The sequence below is a fragment of the Panthera leo genome, chromosome B4, assembly GCF_018350215.1.
Source record: "Panthera leo isolate Ple1 chromosome B4, P.leo_Ple1_pat1.1, whole genome shotgun sequence".
In the NCBI taxonomy this organism is placed as follows: Eukaryota; Metazoa; Chordata; class Mammalia; order Carnivora; family Felidae; genus Panthera; species Panthera leo.
This window is the reverse complement of record NC_056685.1, coordinates 16,326,482-16,353,129: the sequence shown is the minus strand read 5'-3', so window position 1 is coordinate 16,353,129 and position 26,648 is coordinate 16,326,482. Positions and strand designations below refer to the sequence as shown.

The 26,648-nt window shown below is 39.3% G+C and overlaps 1 protein-coding gene across 1 annotated transcript in view; it reads right to left on the bottom strand.

The window, feature by feature from the left end:
- Positions 1 to 1,340: 1,340 nt before the first annotated feature.
- Positions 1,341 to 26,648, bottom strand: part of MRC1 (mannose receptor C-type 1) — a 98,421-nt gene continuing 73,113 nt past the window's right edge. The window contains exons 20-30 of the mRNA XM_042945032.1: positions 26,241 to 26,383; positions 25,746 to 25,860; positions 21,734 to 21,900; positions 18,520 to 18,622; positions 14,496 to 14,728; positions 11,688 to 11,853; positions 10,564 to 10,713; positions 5,552 to 5,665; positions 4,699 to 4,863; positions 3,471 to 3,512; positions 1,341 to 2,309 (exon numbers count right to left, since the gene is read on the bottom strand). Of these exons, the coding sequence (XP_042800966.1) occupies positions 2,059 to 2,309; positions 3,471 to 3,512; positions 4,699 to 4,863; positions 5,552 to 5,665; positions 10,564 to 10,713; positions 11,688 to 11,853; positions 14,496 to 14,728; positions 18,520 to 18,622; positions 21,734 to 21,900; positions 25,746 to 25,860; positions 26,241 to 26,383 (1,649 nt within the window). The 3' untranslated portion in view covers positions 1,341 to 2,058. The remainder of the gene's footprint in view (positions 2,310 to 3,470; positions 3,513 to 4,698; positions 4,864 to 5,551; positions 5,666 to 10,563; positions 10,714 to 11,687; positions 11,854 to 14,495; positions 14,729 to 18,519; positions 18,623 to 21,733; positions 21,901 to 25,745; positions 25,861 to 26,240; positions 26,384 to 26,648) is intronic.

The window sequence follows — 26,648 nt, the reverse complement described above, 5'->3', positions numbered from 1 at the left end:
TATTATATATTAGGGGAATATATATAGCATTCCTAATATATATACTAATATATACACACACTAACATATATAGCTTATATATGTACGTATATATATATATATGTACTAACATATATAGCTTATATATGTACTATATATATATATATATATATATATATATATTAGGAAAGGCTTTTCTGTAGTACAGTTCACTACACACAGCTGTGACACTACAGCCATCATCTCCATTAGAACTTCTTCAAACTGAATATGGTTCATTCTCACAAGAAAGGAAAAGCAATATGTTTTCTCGTGTTTCAGGGATCAAAGGGAATTGTTTGTGCTCAGCAACCTTTTCCACAATTGCCTCCCTCTCACTTCCTATTTCTTTCCACCTGTTACTCATCTGAGTTGGGGTATTAGAAAGTCCATCCTGTCCCTACCCAGTGTTCTGCTTCTTAATCTTTTTTGAACACAGACTTACCTGAAAATCTATTTTCTTCCCAGAAAAAAAAAAAAAAAAAAGAAGGCACAAACACAAATTGGTACAATGTTTTGCATGCAATTTTTTGGACGTTCATAGACCCCTTAATGGCATCCAAGGAGTCCCATCCAGAGACCCCAGGTAAGGAGCTCCCGCCCGTTGAGCAGTCCCTTGAGAAAGGCAAGGATGGGCTGATAGTGTAGTCCCTGTGTGAGATGCAAAACCTCCAGGTATTACACCATGTATGTGAAGCTTTATTTAGGAAAAAATTTTTTCTTTTCTTTTCTTTTTTCCTTTTTTAGAAAGAGAGAGAGAGAGAGAGAGAGAGTTTGTGTGTGTGTGTGTGTGTGTGTGAGCCAGGAAGGGGCAGATGGGGGGGGGGGGGGAGAGAGAGAGAGAGATTGAGAATCCCAAGGAGGCTCCATACTCAGCATAGAGCCTGACATGGGGCTCGATCCAATGACCCTGGGATCATGACAGGAGCTGCAATCAAGAGTTGGATGCTCAACCAGCTGAGCCACCCAGGTGACCCTAAGGTAAAATTTTTAAAAGCAAAAAGGAATTATTAAAGTGACAAAAAGATATTTAGAGATCTGATTCTCAGTAACAGTGCCTTTGGTTGTGGAATTCTGAGTGGCATCAATGTTATAGATGAAGATCTGGGGAAATTATGTAAGTCACCATGAGAAAAAATTCATTTTGTACATAATGCTTTAGCAACACATCTTTTCCAAACAGATGGAGGGTCTAGTTTAAAGAATTTATCTAGTAATAAATTGTTTATTTTCAGAGGAAAGACCAGTATAAAGAAAATAGATAAATAAGTCACGCTTAAAAGAAAATTTACATTTACCAAGATCACCAAAACACAAATATATTATAAATAGACCTTGTCTTTGATGTTTATTTCACATTATCTAAGTACACCCAGTTATGCAAATTTACATTTTTATTTCACATCTTTGCATTCCTGATATACATATAACAGGACAAAGAACACATTTGCAATATTCAGCCTTGAAAACCCTGCTAGGGGAAAACAGGTTCTCAGCTGCCTCATTCTTTCTGCACATGTACAAATGCAATTCTAAATAACTGATGTAAAAGTCAGGATTGGTAAAAGGAAAATGTGACTAAATTTTTATGCTACCTGAAACAACAAAGAACAAGTTACGTGTACTTGATTTTCAAAATGGTTTTCTAATTACCGAATTATAATTCAATAGGTAACATTTCTTTGGGAGCACCTTAAACTATTTTAGGAAGCTTAGATGTTTGGGGTTCTTCTAATCACTCTGTCACAGGCAGTCGACACTACCGACACACAAGTGAGGCTTAAATGTGTTGGCATTATGGTGTTGTGTGTTCACCTAACATATTTTTAGAAGTGGTCATCAATATCATTACCTCTCTTTCACGAAGATACCTTGCCAGACTAGAAAATGAGCGATTATTTCTTCAATTAGGCAAAGGAAAAGGACAGGCCAGTGCAATACAGTACTAATTGTAAAGGAGACAATCACATTGAATTAAAGAACCTTAACATTTTAGTATAATGTTATGAAATTCAAATATATCAAAATCACATTATGAGACTAGATGCCTGCATGTTCGTTCTGTTCGATGTTGCCCACGAGATCTTTTGTATCGCTAGTTCCTGGACTCAACCTACTGTTAAAATAGAGAGTGTTTTCAAAAGTGTTCTCTTGAGGTAAGTGCACACGTCTCTTCTTGTAGAAGAAATACGCAGCGAGGCCAGCACCTGTTACGATCAGGAGGACCACAATGACCACGACTCCTGCCATGTTAGAAGCTGGTTTGGAAGGGTCCATCTTCCTGGGGTCAGCTGGAAATAAACAAACTCATCAGGATAAAGATGGAGGGAGGCCAAAGGTAGAATGCTATGAAGAACAATACAACTTTCTTTTTGGAAAAACTAAACGAAGAATATATATTCTTTCATTTCAAATGTTCTTTGACATCTGTCAAAGAGAAATGCAGGACATGAACACAGGAGTCCAGGTAACATGAAGGATTATTTTAAACGTTAATATTAGTATTCGGTTGCAAGGATATTTCATCTCTTAGTTAATCAATGTTTTAAAATATTTATCGCTGTTTGAAAATAACTGAAGGCTGATGACAAATACATCATACGAAGATACATAGACTAGCAATAATAATGATGATTTTTAAAAAGCAAGAAAAGGGGCACCTGGGTGGCTCAGTCGGTTGAGCGTCCGACTTCGGCTCAGGTCATGATCTCACGGTTTGTGAGTTCGAGCCCCGCATCAGGCTCTGTGCTGACTGCTCAGAGCCTGGAGCCTGCTTCGGATTCTGTGTCTCCCTCTCTCTCTGCCCCTCCCCTGCTCATGCTCTGTCTGTCTGTCTCTCTCTCTCAAAAATAAATAAACATTAAAAAATATTAATAAACATTTAAAAAGCAAGAAAAAATAGGGAAAAGAGAAAATCAGAATAGTGGAAATTTGAAATCATGAGTATAATTAAACAAATAGCACCCGTAAGGTTAATAAGGAGGTGGCAGGCAAACCCTAAATCTCACTTTGAGTTTTTTTTAGCTGCTAACACAATAAGCGAAATAAATCAGTTGTCTATAAAATTGTAAAGAACCTTAATGTTCAGGTTGTCTATAAACTTAAAATTTAAAAGGTTGCTTTAAAAAAAAAAATGAAAAAAAAAACCCACAAAGATTCGAGAGAAATTTCCCCCATGGGTTCCAAAAGGTAACTCTGCAACACAGCAATGTCTTCAATAATATCTATGGTAAAAACCCCGACCTGACTCCAAGGCCTGCTTTTCTAGAGCATCGTTCAAGGAAGGCTGATGACATAATGACAAAGGTTAATGTAACCCCAAGCAATTCTACTGAGAGTACCGGAGGGGGGGGGGGGGGTGTGGGAAGGGATTATCATGGTTGTTAAAACAAGCAAACTGTATTGATACATTACTAATACAGATCTTAAAATTTCATAATGAATGGTCTTACCTTTTGTGGTAATTAATGCATGAGTAGGTTCAGCATCAACAACTGTTTGTGAAATAAGAAATCAATTAAATACTTATAAAAACCCATAATAATTGCATGTAGATAATGAGTATTATTTGGCTCACAGATACATGGAGTCCTCCATATTTTGTTCATGGTGATATGATATGATGCGATATGATAGGATACAATATAGATGTATCGTATAGATACATGTATGTATAGATAGGATACAATATATATACGATATACGATATAGGACAGATGATAGAGGCTACAAGACTTATGGGTATGAATGTATGTATATACGTATGTATGTATGTATGTATCTATCTATCTATATATATACATACTATATCAGCATCCTACAGCTGTAGGGAGAGTTTGAATACAATGGAAATCACTGAAAATACGATCCAGTGAGTTGCATTTGAGCCACTGATACTGACCCTCAAAATCTATCCAGTCTATCCAATAATCATGTATTCTTGGCTAGATCTTTTGAAATTGGCCCACTGAAGCCTAAGGTACCACACGGCGTGTTGGAATGAAAAGTAAACTAAGATTTCAACACTGCACCAAAGAGTGTGGTGTCTCAGAACAGAGTTTTAAAAGACTGAGGAACTACCTAATTCCAAAATAACAAGATCTATTGGGGAGAGAGTGTTAATTTACCTAATTCATTTATTTAAATAGATTCCCTAATTAATTTTATCTCTTCGGAAGGATGTTATATAAAGTGGACTGGCGTGAAAATATTAAAGTTTAGGTAGTACCACGTCGTGGGCATATCACACCATTAATTCCCCCAAACTGTGTCTTCACAGGGTCTGCCACTTAATCTCAGAAGGAGATTTCATTGGTCTTCCACGATTTATTCTATAACAAATTCTGAGAACTCTCTGGAACTTTGACCCCATCCCCTTGGTGGGGATGACTTTGTCAACTGGCTCTCCAAACCGCTTACAACTGGACAGTCCCTCTGTGTGGGTATCCCATTAGAAATGCACTGATATACCAACATCATTATGTCAGCTGAGCAAGCTACTCTCTGCTCACTCAGAGCTGCAGATAGCTGAGCACCAGGGCAGAGTGGGTTTTTCACTTACACTGGGGTAGGGCTTGCAAGGGACGTAAAATCACATTATAATCCCACACATGACATCTTGATATTTAAAAGAAATGATGGCCTGTGAACATATGGGCCACAAGGAACATTCTTACTTACTTTTTGGTCTTTTACAAATATACCCCTTGTAGGAAGAACAGTGAATATTATTCCAAAATCCAGAAGCTGCGGATAAAGCTACACAATCATTTCGTTCACCAGAAGGATCTCCTGTGTTCCAGTTGACAAAGGAAACTGGATTGTTGTTTATCCACATCCACATTCCTGGTTGTCAAATTAAGTCAATAAAAACAGAAGTTAAAAATCACCTTTGGGTTTTTTTTTGTTGTTGTTGTTTTTCGAATAGGCTTCAATGAAGGGAGTGCAACCCGGGGCTTGAACTCACAACCCTGAGATCAAGACCTGAGCTGAGATCAAAAGTCAGACGCTTAACCAACTGGGTCACTTACGCAGCCCCCCCAAATCACCCATCTTAAAATAAATTCTACCTATTTGTGCAAAATTTCTACACATATTATTTTAAACTATAATCAATAGTTGTTTACAACCAGACTTTTAGTTTGCAAGATTATAATGACCAATTATTATAGGGAAAAAAACCTGAAAAGAATATGTCTCTTATACAGCTTTCATTGAACATTTATTCCTAATTAGTACAAATACGTATACTTATCCTCCCCTAATTTTTTTCTGAAGATAGAAAATGCTTTTTAAAGCTTCTTAAATTAACTTAGCTACAGAAAACACTCTTTTAATTGGCAGCTTCCAAGATAGCATACATAATACGTGAGTCATTTAAAATTTCAGTTCTTATCGTAAGTGAAAATATGAGTTTGAATTTTCAAATTCTTCACCAATTAATCATTATTTAAGGCAAGACTTTCTGGAGCTGAAAACTTGTTTTGCAAACACCACCGTGAAATATCTGTGATTATCATGCCGCAAAAATTACCTTCGACATTTCTGAACAATCCTATCCAAAAATTGGTTTTGCTTTGAAGTGGCTCAACTCGATATGACAGAAAACTTGACTCAGCAGCACTTTCAATGGAAACCAAAGAAGAGCCTGCAACGTAGAAACACACACACACACAATGATGGAACTATAGTTAAGCAGCTAAAAATATTTTTGTAATGACAGTATTGATCTTAGAAGTAATAAAAATCACCCCGACTTCTCCACTTAAGGGACAGAATTTCAAAGAACGGACATTTGACTTCTAAGAATTTCAGTTTCCATTCTGCAAATATGATGGTTTAAGCATCATGTGCGTTACAAACACCGAATGAGTTGCTGAAGGACATGAGAAGATGAGTAAGACAATGCGTCTTTTCTCTTTTTTTGAAAACTCTGCTTTAATGTTTCAGGGGCACATCAAGCTCAACGTGTGCAAAACAAAACTCATAAAATCCTTGCCTAGAAATCTTATTCCTCCTTAACTGTTTCCATGTCAGTACGTAGCGTCATCATCTTCCCATTTGCTCGAGCCTGAACCTGAGAATCACTCTTGGCTTCCACCCTTTCTAACAGCAATGCCTAATCTTATTGATTTTACTCTTTGTCAGTCACGTCTGTCTGCTGTTAGTCCATAACTGGAGGCCTGTATCTCTCTCTCTCTCTCTTTCTCTCTCTCTCCTTTGCCCATTTTGCCCAACCTTCTACCTCCCTCCCCTCTGGCAGCCATCAGTTTGTTCTCTGTATTGATAATTCTGATTCTGCTATTTGTTTACTTATTCTTTTTTTTTTATCCCATTTCTGCATAGGATAATATGGTATTTATCTTTCTTTAAATTATTTCACTTGGCAAAATGCCCTCTAGGTCCATCCATGTTGTCTCAAAAAAAGCACAATCTCATCCTTCTTATGGCTGTGAAATATTCCACTGTGTGTGTGTGTATATGTGTGTGTGTGTGTACCACATTCTCCTTATCCACTCATCTACTGGACACTTCCACATCTTGATTATTATAAATAATGCTGCAAACAACATAAGGGTGCATATATCTTTTTGAGGTAGTGTTTTTGTTTTCCCTGGGTAAATACCCAATAGTGGAATTATTGATATGATACTTCTATTTTTAAATTTTTAAGGAATTTCCATACTGTTATCCATAGTGGCTGTAGCTATTTGCATTCCCACCAACGGCACCTGCGGGTTCCTTTTCCTGTACATCTTTGCCAACACTTGTTATTTCTTTTCTTTTTGATTTCGGTCATTCTGACAGGTTTTGGCCATTTGCCATGTCATTATGGTTTTGATTTTTATTTCCACAATGATGAGTGACGTTGAGCATCTTTTCATGTGTTGCTGGCCATCTGCATGTCTTCTTTGGAAAAAATGTCTATTCAGGTTTTCATAGAGTGTGTCTCAACAAGGTTATGGTTCAGGAGACATTATAGACAGATAGACGGATGCATTAGAAGAGAAAATAAGTACGATATGTAACTGACATGTCAAACCGAAGACTTGTTTTAGGTGAAACAACCAAAGGGGAACATGGAAGAATAGAATTCAAGCTGTAAGAAGCATAGGATTTCAAGTAGAAAGAATAGAAAATCATTCCAAGAAGAGAAGGAATAAGACAAAAGACAGGGAGGGAAGCATAGTGCTTACTCAGGAACATGGCGCACAGATACACGGACTCTCCCATGTTTGGTTTGTGGTGAGAGGAGTTAGACAAAGGATAGATGGATGGATAGATTTATCTACTGCGAGGAGCCTAGAGTGCTAATAGATGGCTCCGTTTGGCGGGACTAATCTGACCCACAGGTGAAAAAAGACTTGGGTTGGGCCTCACTGCAGATGGCAAGAGATTGGTATTTAGGGTAGTGATAAAGAACACTTGGGTTTTTTTTCAGGCAGCAGAATGATGCAGTGCCCTAGAGTAGTGATCCTCTAGGTATGGGATCGTAGAAAGTAAAATGAGATAGGAAACTGACAGACTGGTTAGATTACTATGGCACCAACACCTTACACTACATTAGGGTTGATTCAGCGTCAGCATTAGAGTTTATAGTAAAATACTATAGCTTTCTAATAATAACCACTAATATATTTTAAGTACTCCATGCCAGACATTTTGCTTTGTGCTTTACCAGTATGATCTCCCTAAACTTTTACAACAACCGTATCAAATGAGCACTACCCCCTCTTTATAGATAAGGAACCAAAAGTACAGAAGGTAAGTAATTTGTCAAGATCCCGAAGATAGGAGAGGGTAGGGTCATGGCATGATCCAGGCCTTCTGGATCTCAAAAACCTACACTTAGCCGTGTGCCTGCATCCCATGTTACTGGGTCCTGGATTATCCCCTTGATTAGTGTTTTTATTTCACAGTCACATATTCCATGGTTTAATGTATTTCAGGGATGATAACCATTTCGAAATATTTATGACATATTTTGGTAAGTGAAAGTCATTCATTTTATTTACAGGAAAACGCAGTCCTCTAAAATTGGAAACAAACTTTCTCCATCTTCATTGCAATTTTAAAATCTCATTATTTATGTATTTATGTATGTATGTATTTATTTTTAAACACTTAATTTTTGAGAGAGAGAGAGAGAGAGAGAGAGAGACAGTAAGTATCCACGGCAATCCTCTACAAAAGCAGTAAGAACACTGACAAATTTTGGAACCCTAAAGATTAATAAACAGCATGTAGCAATCCAGTGATACTTATCTTAAAAAATTCAGTTTTTGTGTTAAGAGTGAGCTTCATGATGTTTTAACTTGCTCTAGTTTCACTGCATTACCCTCAGCTCTCTGTTTACCTTAAAAACGACAGCTCCCAAATCACAGTGAAAACTAACAGCCTAGAAACCACTAGAATAATCAGAATGGCGGTGGAGCTCTTGCGAAGTCCCACTTCAAAGAATTTCCATTATTTTATCTCTCTGACAGTTCCCTGGAAAGTCTGAGTTGCAAAGCTTTGGCTTTATTTGCCCCAATTCAGAGCTCTTCCAAATGTAAATGGTCTTGTCTCTGAAAGTGTTCATGCAATTATCTAACATCACAGGTGCCTGAGGCAGGGATAACAGTTGAATAAAAAAGAATAACAAAACAGCAGCAACAACAATAACAAAAGCTTAAAAGGAAAAATGGGAATAAGATGTCTGTAGTGAGCTCCAAAAAGCTTTGATCCATTCTTGAGAATCGAGAAGGCCACAGACATGCACTGGGGCGTGTACATGTGCATATTTACAAAAAATCTGAGAGATTTCTAAGCTCTCACTCTGGCTAACCTTGAGGATCTGCAAGAAGGAAGTGAGCACTAAGGCAGAGTTGTTGGGGGTTTTTGTTTGTTTTAGAGACAGAGTGTGCTGAGTTGGGGAGAGGGGCAGAGGGAGAGAAAATCCTTAGCAGGTTTCATGCTGAGTGACACAGGAGTCCATCCCATGACCCTGGGATCATGACTCAAGCCAAAATCAAGAGTCGGATGCTCAACCAAATAAGCCACCCAGGCGCCCCACTAAGGCAGAGTTGTCAACTATTGTATGAGTGTGGAAGCTGTCATTAGCTGACCCCCTGAACTAACTAAGCAGTAACTACCATGATGACACATGAAAAAGAATATAAACTTTACAAAAATAGTTAAGGAAAATCACTGAACAAGAAAAAAAAAAAACCAGCAAAAACAACACACTCTGTGGAATGGAAAGAATCTTATTTCCAGAGTTGTACATCATATTATTTAAAATGTCTAATTTTCAACAAAAAACATCACAGGAAATGCAAAAAAAAAAACAAAAAACAAAAAAACAAAAACAAGAAAGTATGGCCCATACGCAAGACAAGGAGTAAATACCGACTGTTCCTGAGAAAGTCACACCTTCGACTTACCAGAGACCAAATCATCTATGTTAAAGAACTAAAGGAAAACATGGCTAAAGTATGAAAAAAGAGTATGAGATACGTCTCACTAAGTAGAGGATATCAAGAGAGAGATACAAATTATTTCTTAAAATTCTGGAGTTGAAAATTATAATGATTGAAAGGAAAAATTCACTACAGTAGCCTAACAGCAGATTTGATTAAGCAAAAGAAGTAACCACAAAAACATGAAAATAGGTAAGTTGAAATTATCGCATCTGAATAATGGAGGAAAAATAAGAAAAATTTACAGAGCCTCAGAAATTTGTGGGACGTCACCAATTAGATCAAAATATACATAATGGATGTACAAGAAGGAAAATAAAGAGAAATGGGCAAAAAGAATACTTGAAGGAATAATGGCCCCCAAAAATCTGAAATTTGATGAAAAACATTAACGTATGCATCTAGCAAGCACCACATCTATCCGAGCTCCAAGTAAGATAACCGCAAGGAAATCCACATCCCCGAGAAACTGTCAAAAGATAGAGATTCTTAAAATCAGCAAGAGAGAAGTGACTCATCATGTACAAGAGATCCTCCCGAGAATCGACAGTGATTTCTCAACAGAAACCATGGAGGTCAGAAGGCAATGCACGACACTCTAGATAACTCAGAATGACAATCCTAACAATTTAGAATATTAGAGCAGGACGCCTGGGTAGCTCGGTCAGTTAAGCGTCTGATGCTTGATTTCAGCTCAGGTCACCATCTCGTGGTTGTGGGATCAAGCCCCACATTGGCCTCCATGCTAAGCTGTCTGCCCCTCCCCTCTCTTTCTCAAAATAAATAAATAAATATACATTAAAAAAAAAACTACAGAACAAAAGAATACTAGGGCAGAAAGTGAGAAAGACTTATTCAGCAAATGATTGTTTTTCTACTGTAATACTTTAAAATTTTGAGGCTGTAATGTTATAAATTACATTGGGGATGCATGATGTGGACAATCCTGTCACAATAGAAATTAACAAGAAGAATAAGCCGGTGTGTTTACATTCCACAGGATTTTAATGTACAGTGTTTTTAAGTACCATGGTAATCCGGACTAGGTGATTATGACATCTTTCTTACAGTAAACGTGGCCTACCCATTCGGAGACATTCCAGAGAAGCCTGGCCCCAGTTTCTCGTGTATGAAGATTCGATATAGTAGCAGTGACCATGGAAGGGAATCCATGCTGTGTGCTCAGACTCTGGGCACCTGCCAGGCAGTTGTGGAGGTTCGGTGGCAGGGATTTCTGTTAATAAAAAGACATTTAAAACAAAGCGAAGCATGAGGTTTCTCTACTATGTAGAATTAAAGATTAGCAGCTCAGGAAAATTTCATCACCCATCACCATTTTTTAAAAAAGTTCTAACGGTAATCATTTGGATCCGCCATTTTTGTTATTGGGTGTTCTTTTTAGTGTATCTTTTTCTTTTCTTCATTTTAAATGTATTTCAGTAGACGCTACTCTGGTAGAATAGAAATCAATTGCCAGCATAATGAAGAATGCAGACCTATAAATATTTACGAAGGTGTTAAGTTCCTAAAAAAAGTTATCAAAAAATAATTTGCAAAGGGAGTCCCCCTTCACTGTATTCTAGGAAAATTATCACCTTCATATCACTGACTCTCATTAATTGATATGTAATCTGATAAAATTATATTGATACAGATGTGCTGTCAACATAAAAACCAGTCATAATTGCCTGACAAATCTGACATCACATAATCTCAAAAATAAAAATTCATAAGTTTATAAAGTGCAAATAAACTCTAGCCATGAAGAAAATTTTCTGTCCCCATTATTTGGATCTATGTATATTTGCTTATTATCAAGTTAGTCTTCTGTTATGTGAAGGAAGATGTTTTATTATCTTGTTCTTTAAAGCTATTTTTTTAAGGTTTATTTCTTTACTTTGAGAGAGACAGACACAGCGAGAGTCAGGGAGGGGCAAAAAGAGAGAGAGAGAGAGGGAGAGAGAATCCCAAGCAGGTTCCACACGGCCAGCGCAGAGCCCAGTGCGGGGCTTGAACCCATGAAGCCTTGGAATCATGACCTGAGCCACATCCAAGAGCCAATGCTTAGCCAACTGAGCCAGCCAGGTGCCCCTTATTATTTTATTAAGTTAACCAGGAGACGTTACTGTTTAATAATGTCAAAAGTCATGTGTATTCACTTATTGAGGAAATTTCAAATCCCTTGATTGTTTTTGTGTATTCAATTACCATCCGATCTTTTGCAGAGAAAATAAAAACTTTCATTGCAATATGCTGTCTTCCAGGAGCCATCGAGATCCATGTAAACACATGCTGATTTCAGTCTGGGCTCATCAGCAGCCCAGTTAGTGTACCTTATCCTCCATTTATCAGTCCAAGCGTACTCATTATTGGTCTGCAAAGACGAAAACAACAATTAACGTGCAGTCTTGCTTCATTTAGAAAAGACCGAAAGAACCAAGTGAGAAGTAAAAGTATATTTTAGACTGTGATTTGACAATCTTCAACATTTGGTAATAAATCGTTTCTACCAACTGCAATTCAGTAGAGAGAGCCCTTTCTTTTAGAGGGACTCTTGGAGTTCCCCATAAATACATCCTTGAAAGCTAATTTGAAAAACACTGACTTAAAAACCTATGTGTTATTCTATGAAACTTTTTATTTGCAGGTTTTCAGGGTGAAATACAAATTTTGTCTTCAGGACCAATAAAATATTTATTACATCAACACTAAAATGACAATAAAACTAAGTAATTTTCATTGAATTTGTAGACCTTGGAGAGAAACACAATCTCTTCTAATCGCCTCAATGTTCAGCTGTTGAAAAAGCACACGTGACAAATGACTTAGGCAAGATCCGACAGATAACAGAGGAGCCTAGGTGCCACGCTTTCCAGGAAGATGGTCTTTCAACTATAACAAATACTTCTGGGTATTTTTTAAAAAGCAGATTGTTCTTTTCAACTTGCACACTTAACTTCTTACTGAATTTAGTGGAACAAAATTTATGATCACATGTAAATTAATTAACCACATCAAAAACAGTCCTTATCAATAATATCCTTTGACCAGTCTAAAAGATCTGACAGGCAATGTCTAACAACAGATGATATATAATATTAATGAAATAAATGAATTCTGAAACCGAACCATGGGTCCCATTTTAACTGCATTATTTAATTTCCCAAGCCAATTACCAAAGATTTAATGACAAAATCAAAACCATGTATTACCTCAAGTTGGAATTTTGTAGTATTCTACCACATTTAATCAAATAATGCTTATGTTGTCCTTAATTCTATAGATGTAAGGAAGATAATAGTACCGTTTTCATTATAAATGTCGGTATAGTGGAAAAGCTACTTAATCTTTCTAAAAGTAATAAAACCTTATGTTAAACTCATGAAAGAATTGTGACCCTGTGCGTAAGAAGGGAATGAGTGAACTAACAAGCAAATTAATTACTAAAAAACAGAGTCAACACAGACATAAAAATGTCTTGCCTAAGTTTACTCACAGAAATCAGCATGGAACTACTTACTTTTAAGTATTCACTTCCCTACTTAGGAAATACTCTTCGCATGAAGTGTGTATTTTGATCTCTGTAGCACAGCATTAGGAAATCTATAAAATCTGACGCCAACCTACTTTCCAGTTTTATCTCTTTCCGTCCATTTCTCTCTTCCTGGTACTCCCTTCCTTATGTTCCACCGTCCCAGGCCACGTCAAAAAAGTCCGCTTTCTCAGAGAAAACTGCTTGGCCCTCTCCCCTGACTCGACTGATCCCTTTTCTCTCTTGCAGCACTGTTAGATACCTCTCTTTAACATTCTGGTTTTGTCTCCTAGTAACGTGTTGACATTTCTATTTCTTCTACTAGGAAGTTTGCTGGTTGACTAGCTAAATGGATGAAGATAGACGGATCACAGGGGCACCTGGGTGGCTCAGTCGGGTGAGCATCTGACTTCGGCTCAGGTCATGATCTCACAGTTCGTGGGTTCAAGCTCCGCATCGGGCTCTGTGCTGATGGCTCAGAGCCTGGAGCCTGCTTCAGATTCTATGTCTCCCTCTCTCTCTGCCCCTCCCCCACTTGTGCTCTGTATCTCTCTCTCTTTCTCTCTCTCTCTCTCTCTCTCAAAAATAAACATTAAAGGGGCGCCTGGGTGGCGCAGTCGGTTAAGCGTCCGACTTCAGCCAGGTCACGATCTCACGATCTCGCGGTCTGTGAGTTCAAGCCCTGCGTCAGGCTCTGGGCTGATGGCTCGGAGCCTGGAGCCTGTTTCCGATTCTGTGTCTCCCTCTCTCTCTGCCCCTCCCCCGTTCATGCTCTGTCTCTCTCTGTCCCAAAAATAAATAAAAAACGTTTAAAAAAAATAAATAAATAAATAAATAAATAAATAAACATTAAAAAAAAAAAAGACAGATGCATCAGAGGGCATCAGGGAAGACTCATTTTAGGAATATTTTAGCAACTCCATCACCACTCTTAGTTCTGTGTCCCCCACCCCAATTCTCTGCCACTGGCAACCTGCCTTTTTCTATTATGGAATAAAAGAAACGACTGCAGTGACGTTCTTCGCACAGGGACAGAAGCTTCACAACTTCAGGACTCACAACTCTAGAATGACTGGCCACAAAAAAAAAAAAAATAAAACGTATCCTCATTACCCAGGAACCATGCCCCTGATCGGCTTTCTTGATTCCCATGGTAGAGCTGTAATTGTGACACTCTAGAGAGAAATAAGTTAATACCTGAGAGTGTTGAGCTACAGAATCTAATTTTAATATTCAAAAGCAGTGTGAAAGTTAATCTAAGTTATGTAAATTTAATTTGATCTCTGACATATATCACTAGCTTGCTAGATCCCTGAAGGCACTGGATCCTTAAAAGATGAGGTCTAGTTTATGTTAGTATCATTCACATTGCCCAGCACAGTGTCTTACATTTAATGAGTGCTCAGCAGAATGAACAGAAAGAGAATCCTGTTTCATCACAATTTATAAATCGTGTCAAGTTGCGCATGTTTCCAGCATCTTACCAAGTTACTGTTCAGGGCGATCCACACGGGTTCGTTAACTTTTTGTATTTGCATAAATGCAAATGCATTACTATAGGGGTCCAGAATGCTAGCAATAAGGGAAGTGTGGAGCTTGCAATAATTTTCCGCCTCTTGCCACTGTAACTTTAATTTCATGAGTGAATAGTTACTTTCACCATATTTAATAAAGCCATCTGTTGGAATTGTTGTTGGAGAACTAGGCAAGGAAGAGTCTGGAAGAAAAAGATTATCTTTCATTAGCATTACCAATAAGCATCATTTAGAGTGTCAATGATATACTGTATCTACTACCATATCTCATTCCATTATAAAAACAATCAGAATAGCACCAATCCAAACCATCAGGTGTTAAAAATATTTCCTAAGCCATTTCACACCAAAAACCAAAGCTCTGATTTTTAATCAGTATGCCTGGTTAACTTAAATAATTTCCAAACTGCATCCAGATCATTAATATAGATATGTAATCAAGTTTCTAAATTAAAAAAAAAAAAAGGCTCGTAAATTCAACGATATGTAGAATCTGAGCAGAAGAAATGACACAGTTTAATCCCATAAATTAAAGAGCCTATCTATTGTCCTGTCATTACTAATTTTTACTTTACCATCTTGGTCAAATTTCAAGGTCACCAACAGTCTTCCTTCCCCTCCTCCATCTGTCCCACCCTATCCATGATTTTGCATCTATTTGTGTCTATTTGGCTCCACCTGTTAGTAAGGCACCTTCAAGAGACTGATTTAAGTTCTGGCACGAAGCCAGATACTAGTCCTGGGTTCATTTAACCCCTATCACACCATCATGCTTCATCCCCACTGATGATTGCCTACGCCCTTCACCCAGGCACCCCCACGCCTTGACCAAACTGTCTCAGTGGCTGGAGTTCTTCTAAGCCACCGTCACTCTGGCTTTCTGAAGCTTTTTCCTCAGTCTTCCAGCATGGATTTCTAAATGTTGTTGTTGTTTTTAATGTTTATTTATTTTTGAGACAGAAGGAGAGAGCAGGAGAGAGGCAGAGAGAGAGGGAGACGGAGAATCCCAAGCAGGCTCTGAGCTGTAGGCACAGAGCCGGACAGAGGGCTCAACCCTATGAACCATGAGATAACGACCTGAGCCAAAATCGAGAGTCAGATGCTTAACTGACTGAGCCACCCAGGGGCCCTTCCAGCATGGATTTCTAATTGCTGTTGTAGGCCAACCTATCCTTTGTGCCACTTACTGTATAGACCCCCCCCAAAGAGCTTCTTTCTGTGTCCCTTAACAGATGCCCTAGAGTTAGAGGTTAGCAAATGTCAGCCTGTTGTCTGTTTCTGTGGCCCAGGAGCTAAGAATGGCTTTTAAATGGCTGACAAATTAAAAAAAAAAAAAAAAATCGAAGAATAATATTTTGTGACATGTAAACATTATACGAAATTCAGATTTGTATCCACAAATAAAGTTTTATTGGAACGCAGTTATGTTCATTTGTTTACATGTTGTTTATGATCGCCCAATATCATGGCGGAATGCTAGCAACAGAGAATGTATATTTACAGCCTAAAATATTTACAACCTGTCTCTTTCCAGAAAGCAAAAATTTGTCAACCCCTGGCCTAGGGTTCTAGATGTCCTTGCCTGCCAATTTTGTCTTGGCTAAATCTCAGATGTGTTCCGCTGTGTACCAACCTAATCCACCATCTGTCTTGTCCCGTCGCTATACAAATGCCGAACGTTCTTTTGATTACGCCTGGTATGGTGACAACTTTGTATCAGCAAGGGCCGTTTCCCCTTTCTTCTGCTGTTGCTGCCACCTTGTGTTGGTAAAAGAATATCCTTAAACCAAGCGACCCAGGCCAGCACCCTCCAATGGTACAGCCAGTAGAGACTGAACAATCTTACGGTTTCCCAACTTGGGGAGGTCTGGGTTTGTCTTCACAGCACCAGAAAATTGTAGGACCACTAAAAGTGGCAAATGAGGCTCGAGGGCAGGCTGAAAAAAACCGTTTCGTGGCAGACTGTATGCAGCTAGGAAACAGCTCATCCGTCCAACTTGCTTATGAAAACAGTCATAAAACAATTATAAGGGAAAACTAAAATATTGAGAGGTTATTTTTAGGTGGTTGGGCTGTGGGGAATTTTTTTCCCTTCTTTTTGCCTTTCTGCATTTTCTAAATGTCAACAAAGAACAGGTGCTATGTGTTTTTTAAAACAGTGGGTTTTGGCTCATATATATGAATATACATATGCATAAAAACATGACTCTATATGTGAATAGGATTATAAATATTATCTATTTTTTAATAAGTTTTTATTGGGGGCAAATAGTCTATCACTTATGCTTGTAAGAAGAAGAAAAAGATTGTTAAAAAGCTTGTAAACCGTCATTCACTCCTGGAAGGACAGTCCCTCCTTTCCTCGACACACAGACACAGATCGCATGTTTGGCATTTCTCGTGGCCCAAGATTCTGGTGCCATAAGACACAGCGGAGAGAGAAAAGCTCCTGAATTAATGAACGCTTAGGATTCCCGCGGTACTTGCCAGTCATCTGAAAATATCTTAAGTGATTTTCACTCATTGCCATGAGCTGGTCTGAGTTCCCTGATCCCCCAGAAAGTGTGGAAAAATCCATTTGATGTAGGAGAACGAACACCTTCTAATTCAAACTCTAAGAATTGTTCTTAGGAGGATAGCAGCCCACGCTATCCCCTCCCTCATCTCTCAACCACCTTGCATTGTTGGTCCTCTTTCTGTGGAGCTAGATAATTATATTGTTTCACTGGAAACAGCCATAAAGTGCATACAACCATCATCCTGATTCTCAGTACATATGTACATTTTCCGTTTTATTTTCATTAAATGATAGTAGGGCTTCCTAGGATAAACAATGACATGCAAAGCAGATATCTACATTTTTAGGGGCTCCTGGGTGGCTCAGTTCGTAATGAATTAACTCTTGATCTTGGGGGTGTGAGTTTGAGCCCCACGTTCGGTGTAGAGATTCCTTAAAAATTACAGCTTTAAAAAGAGAGAGATCTATGTTTCTTTTAAAGTTTCTTTTATTTATTTTGAGAATGAGAGAGAGAGCGCACGCGAGAGTAAGCAAGCATGAGCAGCGGTGGGACGGAGAGAAAAAGGGAGAGAGAATCCCAAGCAGACTGTGTGCTTTCAGTGCAGAGCCTGACATGGGGCTCAATCTCATGAACCATGAAATCATGACCTGAGAGCCAAGAGTCAGCCACTTAACCAAGAAAGCCACCCAGGCACCTTGAGATATACATTTTTTTTTAATTTTTTTTTAACGTTTATTTATTTTTGAGATAGAGAGAGACAGAGCATGAACGGGGGAGGGGCAGAGAGAGAGGGAGACACAGAATCTGAAACAGGCTCCAGGCTCTGAGCTGTCAGCACAGAGCCCGACGCGGGGCTTGAACTCACAGACCGCAAGATCATGACCTGAGCCGAAGTCGGATGCTTAACCGACTGAGCCACCCAGGCACCCCAAGATCTACATTTTTAAAGGCAGAGAATATAGAACCAAGGAGGCATATATGATATTCTGTGTCAATGGTTCTCAAATTATGCAAGCACGACTGAGGTATGCTTACCGTGACATTTTTAAAAAGGTACAGGGAGGCAAATACCCTAAAGTTCTAACGAAGTTTGAGAAAGTTCCAACTCCAAGTGTAATCTGCATAAAACTTTTCAGATGGATGAAGGGGCACACTCATGAATAGTTTATAGAAAACGCCACCCTTTTCATCTGTCACGGGCATCCATGGATTGAGGTGAGAAACAAACCTGTCAAGGTGCCATTCTTTAAATAAATTTTAAATAAATTTATTTATTTATTTATTATAAATTTATTTATTCTTTAAATAAAATTTTATGTTTTTAGAGCAGTCTAGTGTTCACAGTAAAATTGAGAAGAAGGTTCTCAATTTTAATATTTTCAAGGTTTAATATTTTATAAGAAATATTAAATAACCCCAGCTCTCATGGGCAGGCGAGGTTTGGTAGAACTTACCAGGAAGTGTTTGGCATATGTAGCCCCGCCTACTGTCACACGTGTCATCCATCCATTTTCCTGCATCCCTTGATTTCCCACCAATAATAACAACACAGTCAGCCTGTACATTTATGGAGAAAGGGGGAAAAAAAGGAGTGTGAAGCAGTAATTGTTAAATCAATTCATTAATGAGCCAAAAAAATCCATTATTCCTAACCTCCATATTTAATCATCCTATTTTTTAATATATTTTTTGATGTTTCATTATTTATTTTGGGGGGGGGGAAGGACAGAGACAGGGGAGACACAGAATCCAAAGCAGCTCCAGGCTCTGAGCCATCAGCACAGAGCCCGATGCGGGGCTCGAACCCACAAGCCGTGAGATCATGACCTGAGCTGAAGTCAGAAGCTTAACCGACTGAGCCACCCAGGCACCCCTTCATCACCCTATTTCATTTACAGTATGTTCAATTGCTCCTTACTTTCCATGCACCTGCTTGCACTTTCTACCTGGATCTCTCACAGTGAACTCTTGCTATTTTTAATTAACAACCCGGTAGATTAGGGTAAGTTTAGAGACAGGTCTGAGAAATTTTGCTATCAGAAATTCTATTAATCTCTATCAAAATTTAGCAACCAAATGTTAGGAGAATACAGTATCTTCTCCACATAAATTCCCCTGATTCAACCCCCAGAATAGGTGTCCTGCTGTTAAAGGGAAATAAGTATAATCTATATTTTTCATTTGCTAATTTAATTTATAAAAGCATCATTATGGATTCAGAACAAATTGCCGGGGTAGAGCTAGAAAGTTTCACATCTTATTTGCGATCTTACAGGGAAGTACGCCAGGCTGGAAAGAGTTCTCTATTCTGTGTTGTGGATATGTTTGCACTATCTAGCTTCCCATAGGATGGTCTATGAGCCAAAGCAAGTCATAAAGTCATGAAATCTGCACCTGCCAAAGTTTTCATCCCATGTCAGATGAAGATTTTGACTTATCACATGTTGGGCTTCTTGAATCTGTCAGTTCGAATAATGAGCTTCAACTCCCAGGAACTCCCTGTCCAACACATAGATGGGCCATCATTATCATCCCCATCTTCCTCCTTAGCTCTTCTTATCTTTGTTACCCTGGCTTATAGCCTGTGCTCTGCTCCAGAAAGCCTGGACACAGCAAGCATGTTTCTGCCACAAAATGCACACGAAGAGTTCTCTCCCACCCTCTCGATCACACTGTATTTAATCCTCTCAAGTTCCTGAAATTGTAACAACACAGTCTGTGTGTTTTGATTCCATTTTCATGCAATCGACTTTATATTTTGCGCTCAGAAAACGTCTAGAAACAAATTCGACGAAAGATGAACAGTGTTTTTTCCTGGGTGGTGAGATTACAAATTTTGTTTTTGTTGTTTCTGCTTGTCTTTAGGTTCCCAAGACAAAAAAAGAAACTTGGGCCGTAATGATTTTTGTGTGTGTGTGTGTGTGTGCTTTACACAAAATTCACCTCTCATCCAGAAATTGTTCCCAGCAAATCCCCTATCACTCTATTCTGCTTCATCTTCTTCAGTAAGTTTTTAGCCCTCATGTATGTAAATGAAGATTCAAGGAATTTCTGCACAGAAAATCACTAGGTACCCTACACAGAGCTACCAAATTAATAATCACAAACACACCATTTCGATCAGATCATGTTTCTCCTCTAACCTTTTCTTGCTGCCTGTCTGACAAAGCCAAACTCATTCCTGGGGCATTTAAATTTCTCTAAATTCTGCTTTCAACATTTTAAAGTTTTCTCCTACTTTTTTTCTGTATAAAAGCCCTGCTCTACCAGAGCTATTTACTCCTGCCCAAACCCACGTGGTGCCTTTTTCTTGAAGAGTTAACTTGCTTCACTCACTTAGCATGGCCTTCCCCAACCCTCACCTAACTTCTGGATCATTGTCTCAAACCTCTTAAGGAAAAGAGCCCTCACTGATTCTTTCTCACGCTCCTTCTCTGCATCAAATGAAAGTCTCCCTATGTAAGTGTTTACTGATTAGATCACTCCATCCCATAGTAAGTTCTTTCCTGCTAACTACACAGGGCTTTATAAGGGATCCTGACATTATACACTTGCATTCCTTACTATCTTCTTTCCCATATAAGACTTGTGGTCTAAGGGGCACCTGGGTGGCTCAGTCAGTTAAGCATCTGACTTCGGCTCAAGTCATGATCTCACGGTTCGTGGTTGGAGCCCTGCGTCGGGCTCTGTGCTGACAGCTCAGAGCCTGGAGCCTGCTTCGGATTCTGTGTCTCCCGTGCTTTCTGCCCCTCCCCCACTCGTGATATGTCTCCTTCCCTCAAAAATGAAATGTTAAAAAAAATTAAAAAAAAAAAAGACTTGAGGTCTAACCTAAGTGTAAGCTTCTTTAAGGTAAGAAAAAAGTCTTTTGTTCATGTTTTTCTCAATGCCTAGTGTGCTGTTTAATACTGACCAGTTGACTATTCAGTGATACAAGATTAAAAGCACTAAAATAAAGAAACAATCATCTGTCTCTTAGGTTAATGTACAAGAGCACCCAGGGCACTGTTTGGCACATAGCAAGCACTCTACAAATGGCAGCTCAGTCATGATAATGATGAGGATGGGATCTTTAGTAGTAGTAGGTCCTGGGCATAAACCCTCAACACTACAAGCATCAAGAATTTACAAGGGGCGCCTGGGTGGCTCAGTCGGCTAAGCGTCCGACTTCAGCTCAGGTCACAATCTCACAGTTTGTGGGTTCAAGCCCCGCGTCGGGCTCTGTGCTGACGGCTCAGAGCCTGGAGCCTGTTTCGGATTCTGTGTCTCCCTCTCTCTCTGACCCTCCCCCGTTCATGCTCTATCTCTCTCTTGTCTCAAAAATAAATAAACGTTAAAAAAAAATTTTTTTAAAAAGAATTTACAAGCAGCTGGTACAAATAAAGTTGATAACTCTGGGCTCAAGTGCACATCATGACTACAACAGAGACCCAGAGTGGAGCCGGCTTGGCCATCCCTTGGGATCCCCACCAGCTGCCCCACGAGCTGAAGAGTTCTGAATTGAATTTATACTCCTTCTCTCAAGGCTGGCTCAGTCTGAAACACTTAAAAACTGCAAGAATGAACCAGATCAGGGAGAACTCTGGTAGACTGTCAAAGAAGACTCATCACTAATATGATGAAGCAGGCTGACGGTATACGGAGAGGTGACCTGAAACGGATATTTACATCTTCGTAGGACAGGCTGCTCCTTCTCCCACCAGGGTAACCTTTCCCCCAGTTTGTATAATGAACTCCTCGACCATCCGTCCACAGGAAAGTGTGCTCTGAATTCACATCATTCAGCCCAGTCCAGGCATTAAACTTGGAGTCCTTCATGTGATAGGTGAGAAATGCTGAAAGAAAAGTTGCACAAGATACTTTAAAACCTGGGGGGAAAATACTCAACATATGGAAAGTATTCAAAATACAGAATTTTAAAATACTGAATCCATGATTAACATCTTTATTATTTAAAAGTACTTACCATGAAAACAAACACAGTCTAACCTTAAAATCACTTTATCATTTCAGTTTTGTACTTTGGCAAGTTTTGCGTCATACGGGTCTAGGTTCTTCTCCGGGCCAGGGCAGATAGCTGTCCGGTCTGTGCCCCGCCCAATGGCAGTGAGGAAAGGGTGGCTCAAGCCCATCCCATACACTGCTTTCCATTTCATATACCCCGATCTGGGGGTGACTGCCTGCCTTCTGCAGGAAGAGGTATTGTTTCTAATTCATACATAGTTATCTTATGAGTTATCGGGTGTCGTGATTTTTTTAAATAAGATGATCTAATTATAATAACTAGGGGGCAAAGAGAGCTCTTAATCCAGAAAATTTCTGAAAATGAAAACTACTTGTCAAAACGAGAAGCGTTAGGCTGTCAAATTCTCGCTACTTTGGGTTTCCGAGCCCAAAGAGCTACCCAATTGAAACTGCTTCTGGGCAGCAACTGCTAGGGGTCAGGGGCCATCCGCTAAGTGTGCTTGGACCCAGGGGGGTAACTGGATGCTAAGCACTCATGTCATTAGGAGAGAAGATCTAGAACAATTCAGAGAACGAAGAACAAATGTGGCCTTTTGCTTCTTTGCCAATTCTGTGGCAGTGAGAGAGGATGGGGGCAAATATTCAGAAGCTGGAAAAGGCTGAAAGGCACAGGTGCCCCAACCCCTGTCCACTTGCCCTTCCTCACGCCTCCCACACCGCGCAGCCACCTTCCACAGCTAGCAACCTCCCAGCCAGGAGTCGTGGTTGCCCAGGTGGATGAACACCGACTCTCCAGAACAATTTCCACACCCTTACGCTCGAACACGACTCCTGAATGCAAAGAGGATACTGACTGACTGTGCACTGGGGTTTTACTAAAAAATGCAAAATAGAAGCCCAAAGAGACACAACGATCTGTTTATTCATGAACAAGTAATTCCATGGAAGGGCTACTACTCCATGGTTATTCTGACGAGTAGCAGAGGCAGTGAGTACTCAGCTCAGAGATTTTTGCTTATTTCTCAACTAAAGGTAAAAAAAAAAAAAAATTTTTTTTTCTTCCAACATTTTTCAGAGAGAGAAGAGAGCATGGCAAGGTATTTACTTTGGTTTTATTTTATTTCCTAAACAAGATCATAACCTTTCCCAACCCCAACTTGAAATAATGTGGAAAAGAACTAACTACCTGCCAGTGTTTTAGCCCTGACTTCTTTTTCTGCCAACAACCACAAATAAGAATTCAACAACGTGTGCTTGCTTTGCCAGGAATAATGTTATTTTATCTGAAAATTGTTTCCTTCTGCACGTCTCTATTACCCAGGTTCTAATTCTGTTATGCCAGGAATCAGCACTTTGTGGTTAAGAGAAGAAGTCAATTATTGTGTTTCTCCGCTGGGTAGCTAAGCCCAAAATGTGGTAGGCCAGTTAGAGAAATATGAATATTATATTCTTAAAATGTTTTTATTGTGTGCTATGGTTTGACCCTTTTCTTTCCGTGTCTGGAAAGTTGCTGCACTTGACAAAGGTTCTCAGCGAAACCCTGGTTGATTTATCGTATAATATGATAATATGTTCCAAGAGAGCACACGGCAGCCTTTATGGAATAAGGTAAACATTTGAGAGAGTGCCATTTGGGTTCCTGTGTCTTTCTTCTTTCTTATATTTTCTGAGATGTACCATGATTTTGGAAGTCAAAGGATTTCAGAACCAAGAGGGAACTTAGAAATTATCTAGTGCCTCATCTCCCCCTTAACAACCCACATAAATTCATTCATACAAACATTTATTAAACATCTTTCATGCCATGTACGAGTCAATATGTACACTATATGCTAGAGTCTATAGGATCCAAATAAGAACTTTCCAATGTAAGCATTTTCACAGTCCTTTAGAGAATTCACAAAGCAGACCATTTAATTAGTTCCTTTTTTTTTTTAAATGTTCATTTATTTTTGAGAGACAGAGCGAGCAGGGGAGGGACAGAGGATCCGAAGCAGTGTGCCCAATGTGGGGCTCGAACCCGCGAACCTTGAGATCATGACCCAGGCCAAAGTCTGACACTCAACCGACGAAGCCACCCAGACGCCCCTACTCCGTTCTAATTCTTAGAATGGCCTCCCAATTTTGAGCCTAGGCCTATTTCTTTATAGTTGCCATTCATTGGTGTTAAATCTTCCTTCCAGAAGCACACGCGTCCATATCCTGTCTTTTTCAGGCTGTGAAAGATGAAGGTCTTTCAAACATGGCTCACTTGCTGCCTGCGGTGGCTTCCAAATTCTCCAGCCATTTGGTTTCTTCATCTGGCTGGCCTGTCAGTGGCCAGCATCCTCCTTAAAGTGGTGGCTCACTTATTTAACTTAGCATCTATTTCAGGTAAGGTGGCCATGAAGAGACCATGCGAAAGTAGTCAACTGTCTTTCTCTTGTCAACAGTATAGTAAGTTTTAACAATCCGCTCTATGGACATGATGCGTTTGTCCCTTCATTGTTCTTCAAAGCAGTTGTTCATCCTTATGTTTTATTAAAAATTTTTTCTCAATTAGTTCAAAGTTCATATCTAAAAATTAGTTTTAGTGCATTTTAAAATGTTTTCTATTGATGTTTATTTACTTATTTAAAAAAATTTTTTAAGGTTTATTCATTTTTCAGAGACAGAGAGACAGAGCGTGAGCAGGGGAGGAGCAGAGAGAGAGGGAGACAGAATCTGAATTCAGACAGGCCTGGAGCCTGCTTCAGACTCTGTGTCTCCCTCTCTCTGCCCCTCCCCTGCCCGCACTCTGTCTCTCTCTGTCTCAAAAATAAATAAACGTTGGGGCGCCTGGGTGGCTCAGTCGGTTAGGCATCCTACTTCAGCTCAGGTCATGATCTCACTGTCTGTGGGTTCAGGCCCCACATCGGGCTCTGTGCTGACAGCTCGGAGCCTGGAGCCTGTTTTGGATTCTGTCTCTCTCTCTCTCTGTCTCTGAAAAATGAATAAATCTTAAAAAATTTTTTTTAAATAAATAAATAAGTAAATAAACATCAATAAAAAAACATTATAATTTCCATTTACTGCTCTAGGGGTAGTTCTAAGAGTGAAAGTAGAGACTAGTTCTAGGAGTGAACTCTCTAGGAGTTAATTTTAACAATTTTCCATTTCACTCCTAGAACTACTCTCTACTTTGGCTCTTTGGGGAACAAACTGGCTTGGTGGAAAAAGAATAGCGTCTAAGTGGGAATAGCCAGTTTGATTCCCAACCCTCCTGCTTACCAGCAGACTGCCTGAACACCAATCACAAACGGGCTGATGATAACCTACTTCACAGAGTTGTCATTAACAATGAAAAGGGACTTTTTTTGTTTTTAATTTGAGAGAGAGAGAGAGAGCATGCATGAGAGCAGGGGAGAGGGGCAGAGGAAGAAAGAAAGAAAGGGAATCTTAAGCAGGCTCCATGGTTAGTGTGCAGCCTGATCCGGGTCTCAACCCCACAACCCTGGGATCACGACCTGAGCTAAAATCAAGAGTCAGAGGCTCAACCGACTGAGCCACCCAGGTGCCCCAAAAGGGACTTTCTATGTTAAATGCCCAGCAGGCTCCCTACAACTGAAAAATAGTTCTCCATATGTGTTTGGGTTTTCTCCCCTGCCTCGTCAAAAACCAAAATATCATTTACTATCATCAGCAGGAAAAGGTTACATATTGAAGCGCATCACTGATTGTACAATGGTCTGCATACCTTGTTCTTTGTCATTGCGGATCGATACCAGATTTCCCCCAAATCCTATGCAAGCTTTTCGTGCCTCTTGCCAATTTTTTCTTTCTTCTTCAACAAATCCAAAGATTTTGAAACACTTGGAGGGAAGACAAAAATAGGGACTAAGTCAAGATAATAGTGTTTGCCCTAAAGAAATTTAAATTATTCATGCAGATCGACGCTAAATATAAATTTTCTCATCACCCAACAGAGATCCAGAAGGTTAAGTTAGTTTCGTCACCCACGGACTTCCTTTGCAAAGTGTTTTTTCTTCCTTGTAACAAAGGGCACATCTATCTGGATCCTTCAAGTATACTCTCAATTTCCACAGGGAATTTGACACAGGAAACTTCATCTATTCTTGCCTAAAATTTTCTCAAGGGACTAGGTAAGCGAAAGTTAACTTTCAGCTGAAAAGTTTGCACTGACACTCTCCACATCGATCGATGCCAAGACTACCGCTAATTGTTTTAGTACCTTGTTATTGTAAAAATTCCAGCCTTCCTTACAACCTCCCGGGACTGCAGGCACGGTAGGAATGACCGTGGCATTGATGCTGCTGTTGTGCCGCTGGCAAATGAAGGCATTTGGATAACCACAATTAATGTCATTCCAAAACCCTGGCAGAGGACAAAATAGCTAAATTAGATTTACATATTTGCATTTAAAAACACTCTTTTTTAAATAAAATGCCTTATGTTTTGTAAGGATTCTCAGAAATGGCTTAGATTACAACACCATTTTTACACAAGTAACTAGAAAGATCTATGCCGTACCCTTTTGTTCTTTCACTTAAACTAACAATAGTTCGGCTTTATTTTATTTTATTTTGTTGTTTTATTTTAGAGAGAGAGAGCACAAGCAGGAGAGAGGGGCAGAGGGAGA